General features: G+C 41.6%; 1 protein-coding gene and 1 non-coding gene across 2 annotated transcripts in view; both read right to left on the bottom strand.

The window, feature by feature from the left end:
* LIFR (LIF receptor subunit alpha) overlaps positions 1 to 14606 on the bottom strand; it is a 47166-nt gene that overhangs the window by 3744 nt on the left and 28816 nt on the right. The window contains exons 11-16 of the mRNA NM_001005760.1: positions 13407 to 13477; positions 10503 to 10716; positions 8120 to 8299; positions 5090 to 5191; positions 4231 to 4398; positions 196 to 357 (exon numbers count right to left, since the gene is read on the bottom strand). Of these exons, the coding sequence (NP_001005760.1) occupies positions 196 to 357; positions 4231 to 4398; positions 5090 to 5191; positions 8120 to 8299; positions 10503 to 10716; positions 13407 to 13477 (897 nt within the window). The remainder of the gene's footprint in view (positions 1 to 195; positions 358 to 4230; positions 4399 to 5089; positions 5192 to 8119; positions 8300 to 10502; positions 10717 to 13406; positions 13478 to 14606) is intronic.
* On the bottom strand, positions 12383 to 12574 carry LOC119871715. Its single transcript, XR_005358707.1, has one exon. It is a non-coding gene; the product is annotated as a U2 spliceosomal RNA (small nuclear RNA).

The raw sequence follows: 14606 nt of genomic DNA, 5'->3' as shown, positions 1-14606 counted from the left end.
TTAGGAAATAGCTTCAAATAACTGACAAGAATAAATATGAAGTCATCCTGTGGCCTTTTAACATTGTTTGACACTCACTATAAATATGCACAATACATGAAATCTTTAAAAAAGGGTTCCTACATAAACAAAACTTGCTGGAAACACTATGCATTTAAGTACAGAAAGCACCTCAATAGGCAGTGATTAACTTACAATTCTCCTTTGTCACCACAAACATGCTCTTCTCCGGGCCCATCCCACCGTCTGTATAGGCTCGTAAGACCAGATGGTAACTTGTTTTACCCTGAAGATCAGCAATTCTCAGGGTCTTCTGGGATAGGTCAGTAATGTTCTTCACCTTTATGTCGGACCGACCTATTTGTAAAGTGAAGACCATCATTACTGACCTCTACGCCACTTTAAACATCTAGTTATTCATACCTGTTCTACCCATATCCCTTTCATGTGAGTCGCTGCTGGCCGCCCTCAGCGTCAGGGCCAGGACCTGCGGGGTCAGCCAGACCCAGGTTCAAGTTCTACCTCTGCCACTTAGCAGCCACACGGGCTGGACCTGTTATTTAAACTACTGTGAACTTGAGTTTCTCTAACCTATGAAACAGATGATCACGATTTATCTGCCAGAGTGGTGTGAAGTTTTCATATATTCTCTAGAATAATCCTGGAATATAGCAGATAATCAATACAAGTCTCTTCTTTACCTAATGGCATGAAACACACCACAACCCCCTGGGAAGGCCCCTGGGGAGGGGGTCGCTGTGCCTGCCTGCATCCAGAGAGAAGAGCACACCTCATTACAGTGCTCTCTCCAAACCACTAGGGAAGAGAGGCAGTGCATCGGAGTTCTCAAATGAACCGCTAGCGAGGAAGCCTTTGAATCATTTCCAAAGAAGAGAATTGTTTAAACTGTTGTTTTACAGTTTTAATCAAAATAATGGAAGACAACAGTTTGAAAAAATGAACTAAATGGCCAAGAACAAAAAGTAGCAGTTCTGTGCCGGCACCTTCCCCTGCCACCTACAGTCACTGCAACATCACGTTATCGGTTTCTTTGGGTATTTACTTAGGTATTTTGGAATAAACTCACACTGGCAGTACTTTGATTTAAAAATTGTAGACATTATGTATGCATGTTCTACAAAGAAGGTGAAGCTTTAGTGTTTTCAGACCCCCTCGCCCTCCCATCCCACATCATCCACACAGACACACTAAAACGTTTGGGAAATTCAGCGTTTATGTTACTATGATCACATAAATATGGATTCCTGCTAGACAAATTGCTTAGTCTGCTCATATTTCCTTTCTTATTTTTCTGTTGTTTTAATTATGCTTTTTCCTCATTTGCTTAATGTACCAATTCCTAATTCCTCCCACAAATTTCTGTGAACATTCAGTGCCATTTTCCACATGGCCCAATGCAACAAAATCCAAGTGCCCAGTGCGGTGACTGGCCACCCAACCCCTGCCCACGTCTCCCAGGGGCGTCCTCCCCAGGGTATCTGCTTCAGACCAAGGCCTCCCTGGCTCCGGCCCCCCTGGACCGCCCTTGCCCTGCTTGTTTCCTCAGGCTGAACCACCGTTCTGAACCACCACCTGAGAAGGGGACACGGGGAAGGAAGTATCTGTAGCTCTACGGGCCTGAAATCTGAAAATACTCTCATTCTGCTCTCACACTGGCTGCCACCAACGAGTACAGACTTCTAGAGAGAAAAGAATTTTCACTCAGTACCTTGAAGACACAGCTGTGCTACCTCTGGCCTCTGCTGTGCTGTGGAGAAGTCCGAGGCCACTTTCATGCCTGAGGCCTCGCACCTGAGTGACTTTTCTGTCTATAGGACTTGTTCTTTATGTATCAGGTGCTGAGAAATTCATGACAATCTACCTCAGTGTAGATTTTTCTTCTATTTATCTCATTGTGTAGTTGATGGGTGCTTTCCTCTGTGTATCCTGGTCTTCTAGCTCTGGGAAATGTTCTTAAGCTCTTTCTTTGGTTATTTTCTTCTATCCTCCCACCCTCACCCCGAAACTCCTATAAAGCTTGACAGCTCAAGTCTCTGATGCTCAACTTCCTCATCTTTTTACCAAGTCGTCTCCTCTGCATCTAACTGGAGAAAGAATTTCTCTATCTCTCATTCAATTTCTCCATCTTCTATTTAATTCTTTAGACTTTTCTTTGATCACATTTCTAATTCTAATGAGTTCTTACCTATCTTTTGACTGTTCTTTTTTATAACATCAGGTCTTTTCCATAAATACAGTGTAACTCAACTATGCGAGGATAGTTTGGTTTGAAATTTGTTTCCTTACACTGAATCTGTTTTCTCTAATTTCTTCTGGTTTCTGTCCTGTTAGAATCTTCCTCAACCAGCTGGTTATCCCGGCTGCTAGTCATGGCTAGAAGTGAACCACGGGAAGGTCACTGTGAATGGGTAGAGCTTTCCGGTTGGTGGGCTTTCCTGCTCACTGGGGCCCCAATACCAGCACTTTTTGTGTCTTTCCTCAGGAACCATTGCCTTTTTCTAAAGAAAGATCCTCTAATCTCATCAGGGAAACAGGGCCAGCTGAAGATGTCCTATTAGCCCCTTATAAGACAAAGGAGGCTCAGGGAAAGTCACGTTCACTCTGGTGTCCCTCTCGCTGGAGGCTGTCTGGTTCAACTTCTCCAAAGAATGATCCTCTCGTCTTCAGGCAGGGGAGAACGCATTCACATTAGCTGCATGAAGTTGGCATAGGACCCCCATGGGGGTTCTAATCACTCCTTAAACACTTAGAGGCAGCTCTCAATGTTCAGCCCATGTCCATCCTAACATCTGCCCCCAAACCTCACCTAATAATGGAAGTCAGATTACTTCTCCCTGAAGCCTGAACGTCCACCTGGATTTCACCATCCTTCATCCTCCAGGTCATCTGTCCCACTCCCATCAGCCCCAAAATGTCCAAATCTGGTATACTCTTGCCTGTCTGGTTCTCTTTTTGTGGCATCATACTTTTTTCCCCCCTTCTTTAACTTTAGTGACTAATTTACCACATCTAAATGGAAGTCTAAGTGCTCAATTTTAACTGGTACAAGTGTAAAATTTCTGAACATTTAAAAAAAAATTCACTAGACTCTGGATATTCGTAGAACTTTATACTTAGGGTTTTTCTCACAGGCAATTGTGAAGGTTCAGGAAAGCAGACCTTAGTGGTGTGGGGGAGGTGCACATTTAATGCAGCTGCTCTGAGAAGTAACTTAGCTAATGCCTGCTCGGCATCTCCATGCAGCACTGTTGTTCTTGACTTGTTGGACAGGCATTAAATAATTAAAATGTTTTTTTCTGAGGAGAAGTCATTAAGGGAAATGAAAGCTCTCAAACTGAAAAGATGGCATGCTTGTGTTATGTGGCTATGAATAGGAAACATCTGACTCCCAACAGAAATATAATTTAGGGAGAAGCCAAAACTCTATAAACATTTCTGTATTTGTAAATCTGAAAATTCTCTAAGGTCTTTGGACATATACGCTTACCAACTGTCAAGGATTGACTGTACTTTTAAAGATCTAATGGGGGATCCCTGGGTGGCGCAGCGGTTTGGCGCCTGCCTTTGGCCCAGGGCGCGATCCTGGAGACCCGGGATCGAATCCCACGTCGGGCTCCCGGTGCATGGAGCCTGCTTCTCCCTCTGCCTGTGTCTCTGCCTCTCTCTCTCTCTGTGTGACTATCATAAATAAGTAAAAATTTATTAAAAAAAAAAAAAAAGATCTAATGGATACACATGTCCCTAGTCAAGTCAATTAAGCTTGCCAGCTCATTAAGGCCCTAACTGTGTGGACGGCTCTTTTTCAGGTAACAGTGGAGGCTCTGGAGCCATTCTTGGGTTCCTGAGCTTGTCTCCTCCATTATTAGAATTACAGGAAGCCTTTTTTTTTTTTAATAACCTATATAAGATGCTACGTTATATATCATTCAAAATTACTAAGAGATGGTCTCTTTCCTATGGGGCTTATAATCAAAGTGCAGAATAAATAATTTAAATGAAAGACTGTACATGCCTTTTATCACATAGTAAAATCCTAAAATTCTCACATTCATATATATTCATTTACCAATTTTTCAGTTTTGGAAACCAGTATTATATTATTCACTAACATGTTTTTTCCTTGTTTTTTTTTTTTTTTTTTTTTTTTTTTTTTTAATGGTTAATGAGAACTTCTAGGAAATACTATTCTCACTGTAGTAAGTTACTTACCTGACTCCAAACCCCTTATCTTAGAGGTGTCTCTCTCTCCTTTTTCAAAGTAAAATAAATATCCTCTTAAAAAGCCTCTGAGCTCTTCCACAGGAATATCTTCCCATTTTACTAATATTGAATCTGCAGATGTATCCTCAACAGTAAAATTTGGCGCCACAATTGGAGCTGTAATAGGAAAAACATCCATAGCTAAAGGAGAGTTCACTGATACAGAGTAAGATATTAACATTTAATGAGATTTCTGTCTTCAAAAATAATTAAATCTAAAATTAAGACTTTATTCTCTACTAAGTCACACTTTCAGAGAGCTATCACAGGCGTTGCTCCAGTGAAGCTTGCATGCAAATGACTAGAGGCACACGGGGAACTTACAACATAAACACACTGTATACAGTCTTGAAATTAATGTTTTTTTAACGTGTTTAAGTGCAAATAAGTCTTTTGACATCAAAATTAAGATTTAATTTTCTCAATCACAAGAGTAAAACTGTGAAATATTAAAGATATGAAGATTAGGCAATCACAATTTTAAATTTATCATACAAATTATTTTTCCTTCCTTGAACTAAACACCTTAATCTATTTTTAGAATTCAATCTTGATGGGACGCCTGGGTGGCTCAGCGGTTAAGCATCTGCCTTCAGCTCAGGGCGTGATCCTGGAGTCCCAGGATCCAGTCCCACATCAGGCTCCCTGCATGGAGCCTGCTTCTCCCTCTGCCTGTGTCTGCCTTTCTCTCTCTGTGTCTCTCATGAATAAATTAATAAAATCTTAAAAAAAAAATTCAATCTTGCAATTGTTGAATTTCTAATTTCTCACATTACCCTGGACTCTAAGACTTCCCCAATTAACTTACCCAGTTCTTCTATATATCCGATTATAGAACGTAATAACTGATATCCTTCATTCCTGCACCCATACAGGAAAAAACTGTATCTTACACCTGGTCGAAACTGATCTACAGGATAAACACAATTAACTTTCGTAAGTACACATTACTATGAGCATCTATTTTATAAACATCAAACTTACAATCACTTACTCTGAAATTTACAAAGCTAATTTTAAACAGATGTTTTCTTATCATAAAAAATACTGATATTCAAAACTGATAAATATTCAGAATGAAAAATGACTAAAGAAAAATTACACATACTCACTTCTGTTGTAATGAATTGTATTATAACATGATATGACCTTGAAGGGAGGAACAGTGATCAAGGTTTTCATCTTGTTTCTTAAAATCAAGCAACGATGACTTCCCAGATTTGGGCCAGGATCAGTTTACTAGATAATCCCAGGTCCGCACCAAGCCGCTGTCTGGAAAGCCCTTCCTTCCCTAGCCAGTGTAATCTCCTACTTTGCTCCAAAAAGCAAAAAAACTTTGCTGCTTCAAGGAATGCTGAGCCATAGCATCTGTTTCTCTTTAGAGCATTGCTATTTCGTGCCCTTGAGTTAACTTCACAAGGCACACAAGAGAAGCATCTTAACTTTACTTCAAAGAGCCCCTTTGGTACATCCTTGATACAATGCAAAGTGTGAGATGTTGGGAACACAGAGGTGGACATAGTGTGGTCCACGGCCTAGAAAGGCTGGCAGAGTGGTGGGGAGACAGATGAACCAGGGTAACCAAGACACAGTGTGCTAGACTGGAGGGACCTATCCTAGGCTGGGGCACCTTTACTGTGGGACCAAATGGGTCTAAGAATATCACAAAAAGCCACCAAGAAGCGACATTTGAAGAGGGCCTTAAAAGGCAATGAGGAGCTCACCAGTGGTGGTCTAGGAAAAAGATCTCGCTTGGGGGAGCTAGGGCAGTCTGTGGGATTGTATCTAATTTGTGGAAAGCAACTATTCTGGTGTGGTCAGAGCACAAGTTCTCCAATTCTGTGCCCACAGAACACCAGCGGTTCTACAAGCCCAAAAGTGAGATGGCCAACCTCTAAAATCATTATGAAACTTTTTTCTTTGGGGGTCAGGAGTGCCTGAGGTTATTTTAATCTGCCTGTATGTTGGTAAATCTGTACCCAGGGTTATGTTACAATGATGTAGATCAGTATTCTATAGAGTTCTGCTGCCTTAAAAAAAAAAGAGCCCAAGTGGGAATTATGGCATTAGTTCCATGTTTTGAGATCATAAAATAGGACAATTGAATGAATCGATGACTAGGTTGAGAAAGGAACGAGAGAAGTGCCTCCTGTGGCCATACACTGTCCCAGAGGCAGTAAATAAAAGAGACAATGACTGGCCTCCTGAGGCTCTGAACTGCTTTGAATCTGAATTCTGGTGCTATCACACACTAGTTCTGTGACCTTGGGCAAATCATCTGACTTCTCTGAGCCTTTGTTTTTTCAAGTGTGGGGCCTTTGCTCATCTGTCTCGGCATGAGAGGTTCTCCCTCTCACCGTATAGGTCTTAGCTTAAAATTTATGTCCCCAAGACACTCTATCTAAGGAGACCCCTCTTCACACCACCAAGCCTGCCCCCGGGCCACCCTGATTATTCTCAAAGCCCAGGTGAGAAAGGTGGAAGAGAGAGGAGAATTCATATGGCACATGCTAGGACAGCCTAAGGCTCAGGCAGCTACAAGTGGAGGTGCAGGAGAGGAGGGCAGGGTGTGCAGGCACTCTGATAAGGGAGGTGGGTTCTAGGAAATGATAAAGGGAACCACCAAGTATTTCAAGTAGGACTGGCAAATAATCTAAACCCACTTGGGAGTAATCTAGTGGATGGGACTCATCTTCCCCATCTGATGGTAACAAAAGCAAGTGGGTAGCACCGGTTCCTAGGAGAGAAGTATTAGCAGTTGCTTGCTCTCCTGAGCTTCACCTCCACGTGAGGGAGAACCATGACCATGGGATGACCTTGAGAAGCATCACCAAGGCTGCAGGCTCCAGAATTCCCAAGGGTAGAGGCACAAAACACTCATCAGCTACTCAGAAGGAACAACGATGGTCGATGGTCGATGGTCGAAAGAGGGCTGTAATATCCCAGGACAAGGCTCGCTTAGCCTGCGGGTTACTACATACTCTTCAGGGCTGAACTGCAGGCTGCTCCTACCCAAAGCAGCTCGCCTTAGGGGACTCCTGGCTCCTTATAGCCAGGCACTGGGGGGTGCCCCCTGCCCCATGGATGGCCCCTGTCCTGCATCAGTGGTGATGGGGGCAAGGCGTCTGTCCTCGGCTCTGCCTAGCCCCAGTGAACCTGCGCTCCGGCCAGCAAAGGCAAAGGACCAGGGGTGAGACCACGCTGCCTAGGGCTCTGTGGTCGGCTTTCTTCAGGAGCATTCCTCCACATTGTTGTACCTGTGACCCAAATCTACTTGACATTCCACTGTACAGATACACTGTAATTTACTCATTCTCCTATTTGCTATGGCGGTTTTCAATTTTTGTGATTATAAATCACATTATGGTAAACGTTCTTAGATGCAATCCTGTGTTGATTATTTCTTAGGATAAATTCCTAGACAAGCAACTACTAGAGCAAAAGATATGAAGCCTTTCACACACATACTGCTACAAAACACCTTCCTGAAAGGTCACCAATTCACACCCGCCCTAGTGATAAGGGGGAAGTGATCACTCATACCCAGTCACACCATGTATTGCTCTTTTAAAAATATTTTTTAACAGGGGCACCTGGATGGCTCAGTCAGTTGGGCATCTGCCTTCAGCTCCAGTCATGATCCTGGCTGGGGTCCCAGATCCAGTCTTCCATCAGGCTCCCTGTCCAGCAGGAAGTCTGCTTCTCCCTCTCCTTCTACTCCTGCCCCCTCTCATGCTCGCATGCACATGTGTACACTCACTCTCTCTGATTCACTCTAATAAAAAATCTTAAAAACAAATGTTTTTAACTTTCACCGAGAGGTATGAGCTCATCTTACCAGATTCTATTACAGCTTCAGTGCTGTTTGAGGGGACTTTTTTCCAGTCCATAAGGCAGGGTTCAGATCGAGATGAGTTACACCATTTAATAACATAGTCACAGGTCATATTGGGATCGTAATTCCAAGTGAGGAGAATCCCATTTCCCATTCCGACAGCCTGCTCTACTTTGAGATCATCTACAACAAGAAAGAAGTACATTTTACTTGTATTAAAAACAATAATATAAGATAAATCTCATAACAATGGACAGGAGTTAGAAAAATGTCATTGGACAGAAATTTTAAAATCATGCTCAAACTAGATAAGCCTCTAGCAAAGTTTAGAAGTGTTGCTGTTATTTTTGTTGTAAAAAAGTAATTACCTGTACGTACAGAAAAACTCAGAAGCTCTAAACAGTAATAAAAGAGCACGTAGGTTAGGTGGTAATATGCTGCAGGCCGGGCTGTGAAAGTCAGGGCCATGAGGGATGGGGCTGAGGGCATGTGGGCACGAGAGAGGGTAGCAGTGCAGGGGCAGGCAGCCCACAGGCAGGTGCAGAGCTCAAGTGGACAGTCCAGACCTCCTCTCGTTGTCCACTATGATGTGAGCTCTGTGAGAGCAGATGGGGGCTTATGCCTGCAACCCCAGCCCTGGGCCAGGACCTACAGAGTAGGAACATGGAACATGTGGTGAATAGGGGGATGGATCAGCTCTTGTCTTCCTTTCGAGCCTATGGGTGGGCTGAAGAGGCTTCTGGAGATGAGGTGAGGAATGGGGAATCTGCTGAAATGCAGTGCGATCTGAAGCCGTGCGGCAGAATGGCCGGCCAGTCGGGGCACAGGGAGGGAAAACCCAACACAGGGCAGAGAGGTGAGGTGTAAGAGGTTGGCGGGAACGGGGCAGTGCCCAGGTTCTGTTTTCCCCATCCTTGTCAGATCTCGGTCTCGGGATGAGGGGGCCCAGGGCTGGGGGTAGGACTGTGTAGGTTAGGCCCAGAGGGAGAGGGAATTTCCCACAGTAACAGGAGAAAAGAAGTTATTTCTATAACCGATTTCTATTCAAGGGTTCAGTAAAAAGCTGCAGAAAGGTTTTTGGAGAAAAAAATTGTATTCATAAAGCAACTACTACCTAACACAAGACAACAATTTGGCTTAGAATTCAGAGGACACTGGACACGAGAGCGTTCAGGCTCAATGTGATTAAAACTCCACACCATAAACCTGCTGAGGCCCAGGGCCTCCGTCTCAGGAAATTGTCAAGGAACAATGATTCTGTGGCTTCCGTAGCTGTCTAGGAGCTGATGCTAGGCCATTGTTAGTTCCGTAAATCACTATCTTCTGAAGGACACAAGGAATACGGTTCTTGAATTAAAAGACAACACGGCTATTGCCTATCAGTATGAAGCAATGAAATACAGAATCTAAATCAGAAGGTATCTTCTTAAGGGTGTTCACATCTTCTCTCTCTTTCCTTTTCTTTCTGCTGTCACACCTCTGCCTGAAGACCCCTCCTCTCTGTGTGTGCTGCTGTCTGGGCTCTGCGCTCCGTGTCTCTAAAATGTAAGGTGCCTCCACCCCCACCCCCAAGTCCCTGACAGTTGACAGAAACTAAAACAAAGAACCAGCTAAGTAAGAAGGTGCCTCCATTGGGAGTTGAAAAAATACTTGGAGGACCCTAACTGGACCAACTTTTCTTTCTTTACGAGTGGGTGGTCATAGACAGGAGCCCCATATTGGGGCGGGACAGCAAGGTGGGGGAACAGGAAATGAGCTGGAAGAGGAATTAACTGAGAAAAGAGAGAGAAGTGGCTATGGATGAAGTATTTGGGATTACTGGTAATCCCTAATATTTAAAGGAAGACACTAAGTTAATTTTAAAATTTCACTACAGTGACTCTTTTGAAACTTGTATTAAAGATCTAACTTAGACTTTTAGACTTCTTATCAATAAAGGATTCCTATTAATAAGGAATGTCTTACCAACAAAGCTGCCATTCAAAAAAGTACTTTTTCCTCCCTGGCAGTTTGTAAAACAGCCCAGCTGTTACAGCATCAGCTCCCATGGTCTTGGAAGATATATGAAAACGGTACTTAAATAAATGGTTGAAACATTTCTTACTAAGAGTAACGTCCACCACATAGCTCTCCAACATTACACACTAACATAATTGGATACACTAATTATTTTATCCATCAGTGCAGATGTTTGGAGTCAACCCTAATGACTAATGGCTGCTGTCTCTCAATGAATTCTGGACATTAATCTGCTTGTTCCTCTGTATGTATCAGCAGCAGCAGGAGGTAGGAGAAGAAAGCTGACATTATAAGAGCAAGTGATAACCTTTAAAATGTTTCACTTTAATTTCCTGTTCTTATATCCTACATTATTTTAAGTACTCACCATTTGGAATTTCCATACTAGCTATTTTAGAAGGTGGCGATGAGCCAACAGAATTTTTTGCCACCACACTGATGATATAGTCATTTTTATCAAGTTGAAGTTCCGCCTTGTGTTGAGGATCAGGGATCTCAGAAAGGGACTGTGTCTCTTCATCTAGTGAACATGATACATTATAGGAAAGTATTTTCCCATTAGCTTCATTAATGGGTAAAGGCTATGAAAAACAGAAAAATAAATTATGTCAAGAAACCTGCAAAACTGGCTGTGTGATGAGCAAAGACCATGAAGTCTAAACCAGGCACTACGTTAATCATGACAAGGTAATGTCAGAATAGATGGGAGTTGTTAACGGTGTAAAACACAGATTTAAAAGGCACCAAGAAAAAAATAAAAAATAAAAAAATAAAATGCACGAAGACCAGGATAAATCAGAAGCATGATACAAAAGAAAAACTGTACTTACCGTAAGCAGTAAGATCACACAGAAATTTAAAAATTAAGTAACTACAAACTAGTATTCAGCCTCACATTCTTCAGAAGCAAACAAAAAAGTAACAAGAATCACTGCCCTACCAAACAAAACATAGAAAATTACAGAATGGGTAGGGGGGGCGGGCTGGCTCAGTCAGTGGAACATGTGACTCTTCATGTCAGAGTCATGAGTGTGAGCCCCGTGTTGGTAGTGTAGAAATTACTTAAATAAATAAAACTTAAAAAAATTACGGCATCACAGTTTTTAAAAAATATTTATTCTTTTCTCGAAATAGTCCATGCCCATTACCAGAAAGTTTGGAAATTATACACAAGTTAAAAAAAAAAAACCCTATAAAATGCTCCCATATTCTTGTCTCTTAAATATGCTTTCATTTTGATATTTTTTTCAAGTTGGTTGTCTAAGATGGAGATGTTTTTTGTTAACATTATTTGAATCATACTATATACCATTTTATCTTTTTTCACTTTTCTATAATATACTTGTCTCTAATACATATATTTTAATGGCTTTATATTTTAAGTAGTATTTTTACTAGTTTTTACTTGAATATTCCTTAAATAATGGAATTTAAGTTGTTTCCAATTTCTCACAATGCTAAAATAATATTTTGGTGTATCTTTTACTGCCAATTTTTTTTCCTTTTTCATAGTTAGGATTAATCCTTTCATGTGGATTTACAAATGGAAATTATTGGGTATTAGGAAACATTCAAACTTTTTCATTTGTGTAGCTAAAGTAAAGTGCCTTTTAAGACTATTGTTCCAATTTATACGACAAGGCATGGGACCCTCTGATCCTGACTGACCTTGATATTAATACTCTGCTGAAAACACTGCTCCATCACAGGTCCCCAGTGACTCTCTGATGGCCTGTTCCATTGGACCCATTATCATGTTACGATTTGAGGGCTTCATTTGATGCTGCTGATAGCTCACTCCTTCACGGAGCCCCCTCTTTTGGTTTCTGCTTTACCAATCTCTTCTGGTCTTCCTGTCCCTCTAACCTTCCCACTCTCATCTACTGGATCCTCCTCCTTTGCTAGTCCTTTATATGCTGCTATCACCTACGAGTCCATCCTTGGCCTCTTTCCACCATGCATGCTCTCCCCGAGTGATCCCATTTATATGCTACTCAAAGCTATGTCTTTAACTCTGACTTCTCCCCTGAACTCCAGAGCCTTACATCAAACTACCACCTATTAGACTCTATTTGGATACCCCAGTGGCACATATTTTTAAAATACACTGAAAACAATTCAACCCTAAACAACTTCATTTTCCACCCAAATATGCCCCTCCTTGGCAAATGGCAGAACCACCAACCTCATCACTTCGGTGTTTTTAATCTTTGTTTAGGCATTCATCTAGTATGAACAACATCCCAAACTTTCTCTACAATGAAGTAATGGTACTGCAACACCCGGTTGATAGGTGGAGTGGAGAGAATAAGCTCCTATCCTATCTCCTAATTCCAAAAATCCATGTAATATATTGTCTCTGGATAGAGGATATATCAGGTATTAAATTGTTAAGAACAGATACTACGCTTGATCTTAGCCAAAAGGCTGACAAGTGATACACTGAAGTGGCTGCAATATTGTCACTACACTATCATGAAATCTGACACACAACTGTGAGTAGCCAGCGGATTTTCTAATCAAGATTAAGAGGGGTACACAGTCATACACAGACCATCACAAAGAGAACTTACAATGAACTTGCAAATAGACTTTACTCAAAGCTGTACTGATGTCAAATTTTTGTAAAAATAATGTTTTGCTTTATAATAACCGAATTCACTATTTAAAAAAATCCAATTATGATTGCTCTTATAAATCTGATATAGAAAACAACTGTTTTTGATCCCTGCAAATCAGATAAAGAATACAGAAACAAAAATGTTCTAGTAAGAGAAAAACTAGTGAAAACATAATGCAATTTATATTATATCTAAAGATTTTACAAAATGATGCAAACCTTTTTAAGTGGCATATAATAATGTCATTAGGGAAAACAAATTACATTATGAGATACGTAAAAAGTTTCTTATTCACTGAAGAAAAAAATGTAACATCAACACTACGGAGATTCTAACTTGTAGCTTCTTCCTGTGTTTCTGATTAAAGTGAGAGAGATGGAATTCATGAAATCCTCAGGTCCTTTACAGGTCTCATGAAATCAAACTAAAGAATGCTCAGATCTGACAAAGAAGATTCCTAGCAAACTGACTATGGTGAATTAGGAGTAATGAGTCTGGGGGGTTGTAGGAGCCAAATTAGATTCTCAGCAGTACTTCGAAGAGCCAGTCTGGGAAACAGGGGCTCCTTGATAACCCAAGTACTATATATAAATTAAATAGTTTAGCACAATACTGTTATTTAAATATTTAGGGAAAAAGCAGATACTTACCTTCCAATAGATGATTAAATTTTTCCCATCAGAACTCCACTCTCTCCAAGTATCTGGTCCCTTTGAAGGAACTAGGGAAGAGATTTAAAAGTTAGCATTTGAAGATGTGTATTGTATGTCAGTTGATAATATCAATAATTGACATAGTGGTGCTTAAGACTTTTTTTTCTAGGTTTTTGGAATTCTCCATAAAAATATGAGGCAGTTTCAGTGGCTTCCACTTAGAAACGAAACAATGAAAAAACTGAGGTCTCAATGTCTGGAAAACATAAGGCCCCTTAGAATGGATTAAAATCACCCTTCAGGCTCTAAGGGATACTCTGGTGCTGCCCCATTTCACATCCTCCTACCTCCGCTTGCTTAAGTGGGCTCTGGCCAAATAAAGGCGCCCTGGCACTCCTCCAACATGCTGAGAACACCTGCCTCAGGCATCCTGTGCTTTCTGAGACCTCTCCCTGTCTGCAGAAACTCTCCTCCCCTGGATTACCCATGCAGGTACCTCACCTTCTCCAGATCTCAGCTCCAATGGTGCCTTACTAGCGAGGTCTTTTCTAGCTACCCTATTTAAAATCGCAATCCCTCCTCCCCTGTCACCTTCTTTCCCTAGTTCTCCTTCTAGGCTGTCTTTCTCCATGGCACTATCCAACATACTACTTTTAAACATTTATTTCTAAACCTCTATCCTATAAACTCCATGAGCAGAGACTATTTTATTCAGTGCTATATCCCAGGTGATTACTACAGTTCCTGACACACGGTGGGTACTCAAGTACTTGTTTTTAAGATTTATTTGAGAGAGAGAGAGAGAGAGAGAGAGCACGCACACACACGAATGGTGTAGTGGGGAAAGGGAGAGATTCTTCAAGCAGACCCCTCCGCTGAGTGGGGAACCTGCTGTGGGGCTCAATCCCATGACTCATGAGATCATGACCTGAGATGAAACCAAGAGTTGGTCACTCAACTGACTGAGCCACCCAAGCACCCCTCAGTAAGTATTTGTTAAGTGAATTAATGCTATCATCTTAATGAGGTATAAATACAATCCTTTCTCTTGGCAACAACAGCTCCTCAACTGAAGGCAAAAGCTTCTGTGGTAGCTAGTCTCCAAATGACCGATGATATTGGTCACACCTCCTGGTATGCCTGCCTGTGTGTGGCTCCCTCCCACTCCATATCAGCATTGGCCTGTGTGACCAATAG

The sequence above is a fragment of the Canis lupus genome, chromosome 4 (genome assembly GCF_011100685.1).
Source record: "Canis lupus familiaris isolate Mischka breed German Shepherd chromosome 4, alternate assembly UU_Cfam_GSD_1.0, whole genome shotgun sequence".
NCBI classification, from domain to species: Eukaryota; Metazoa; Chordata; class Mammalia; order Carnivora; family Canidae; genus Canis; species Canis lupus.
Note: the sequence above shows the minus strand (reverse complement) of the source record. Positions and strands in the feature narration are given on the sequence as shown.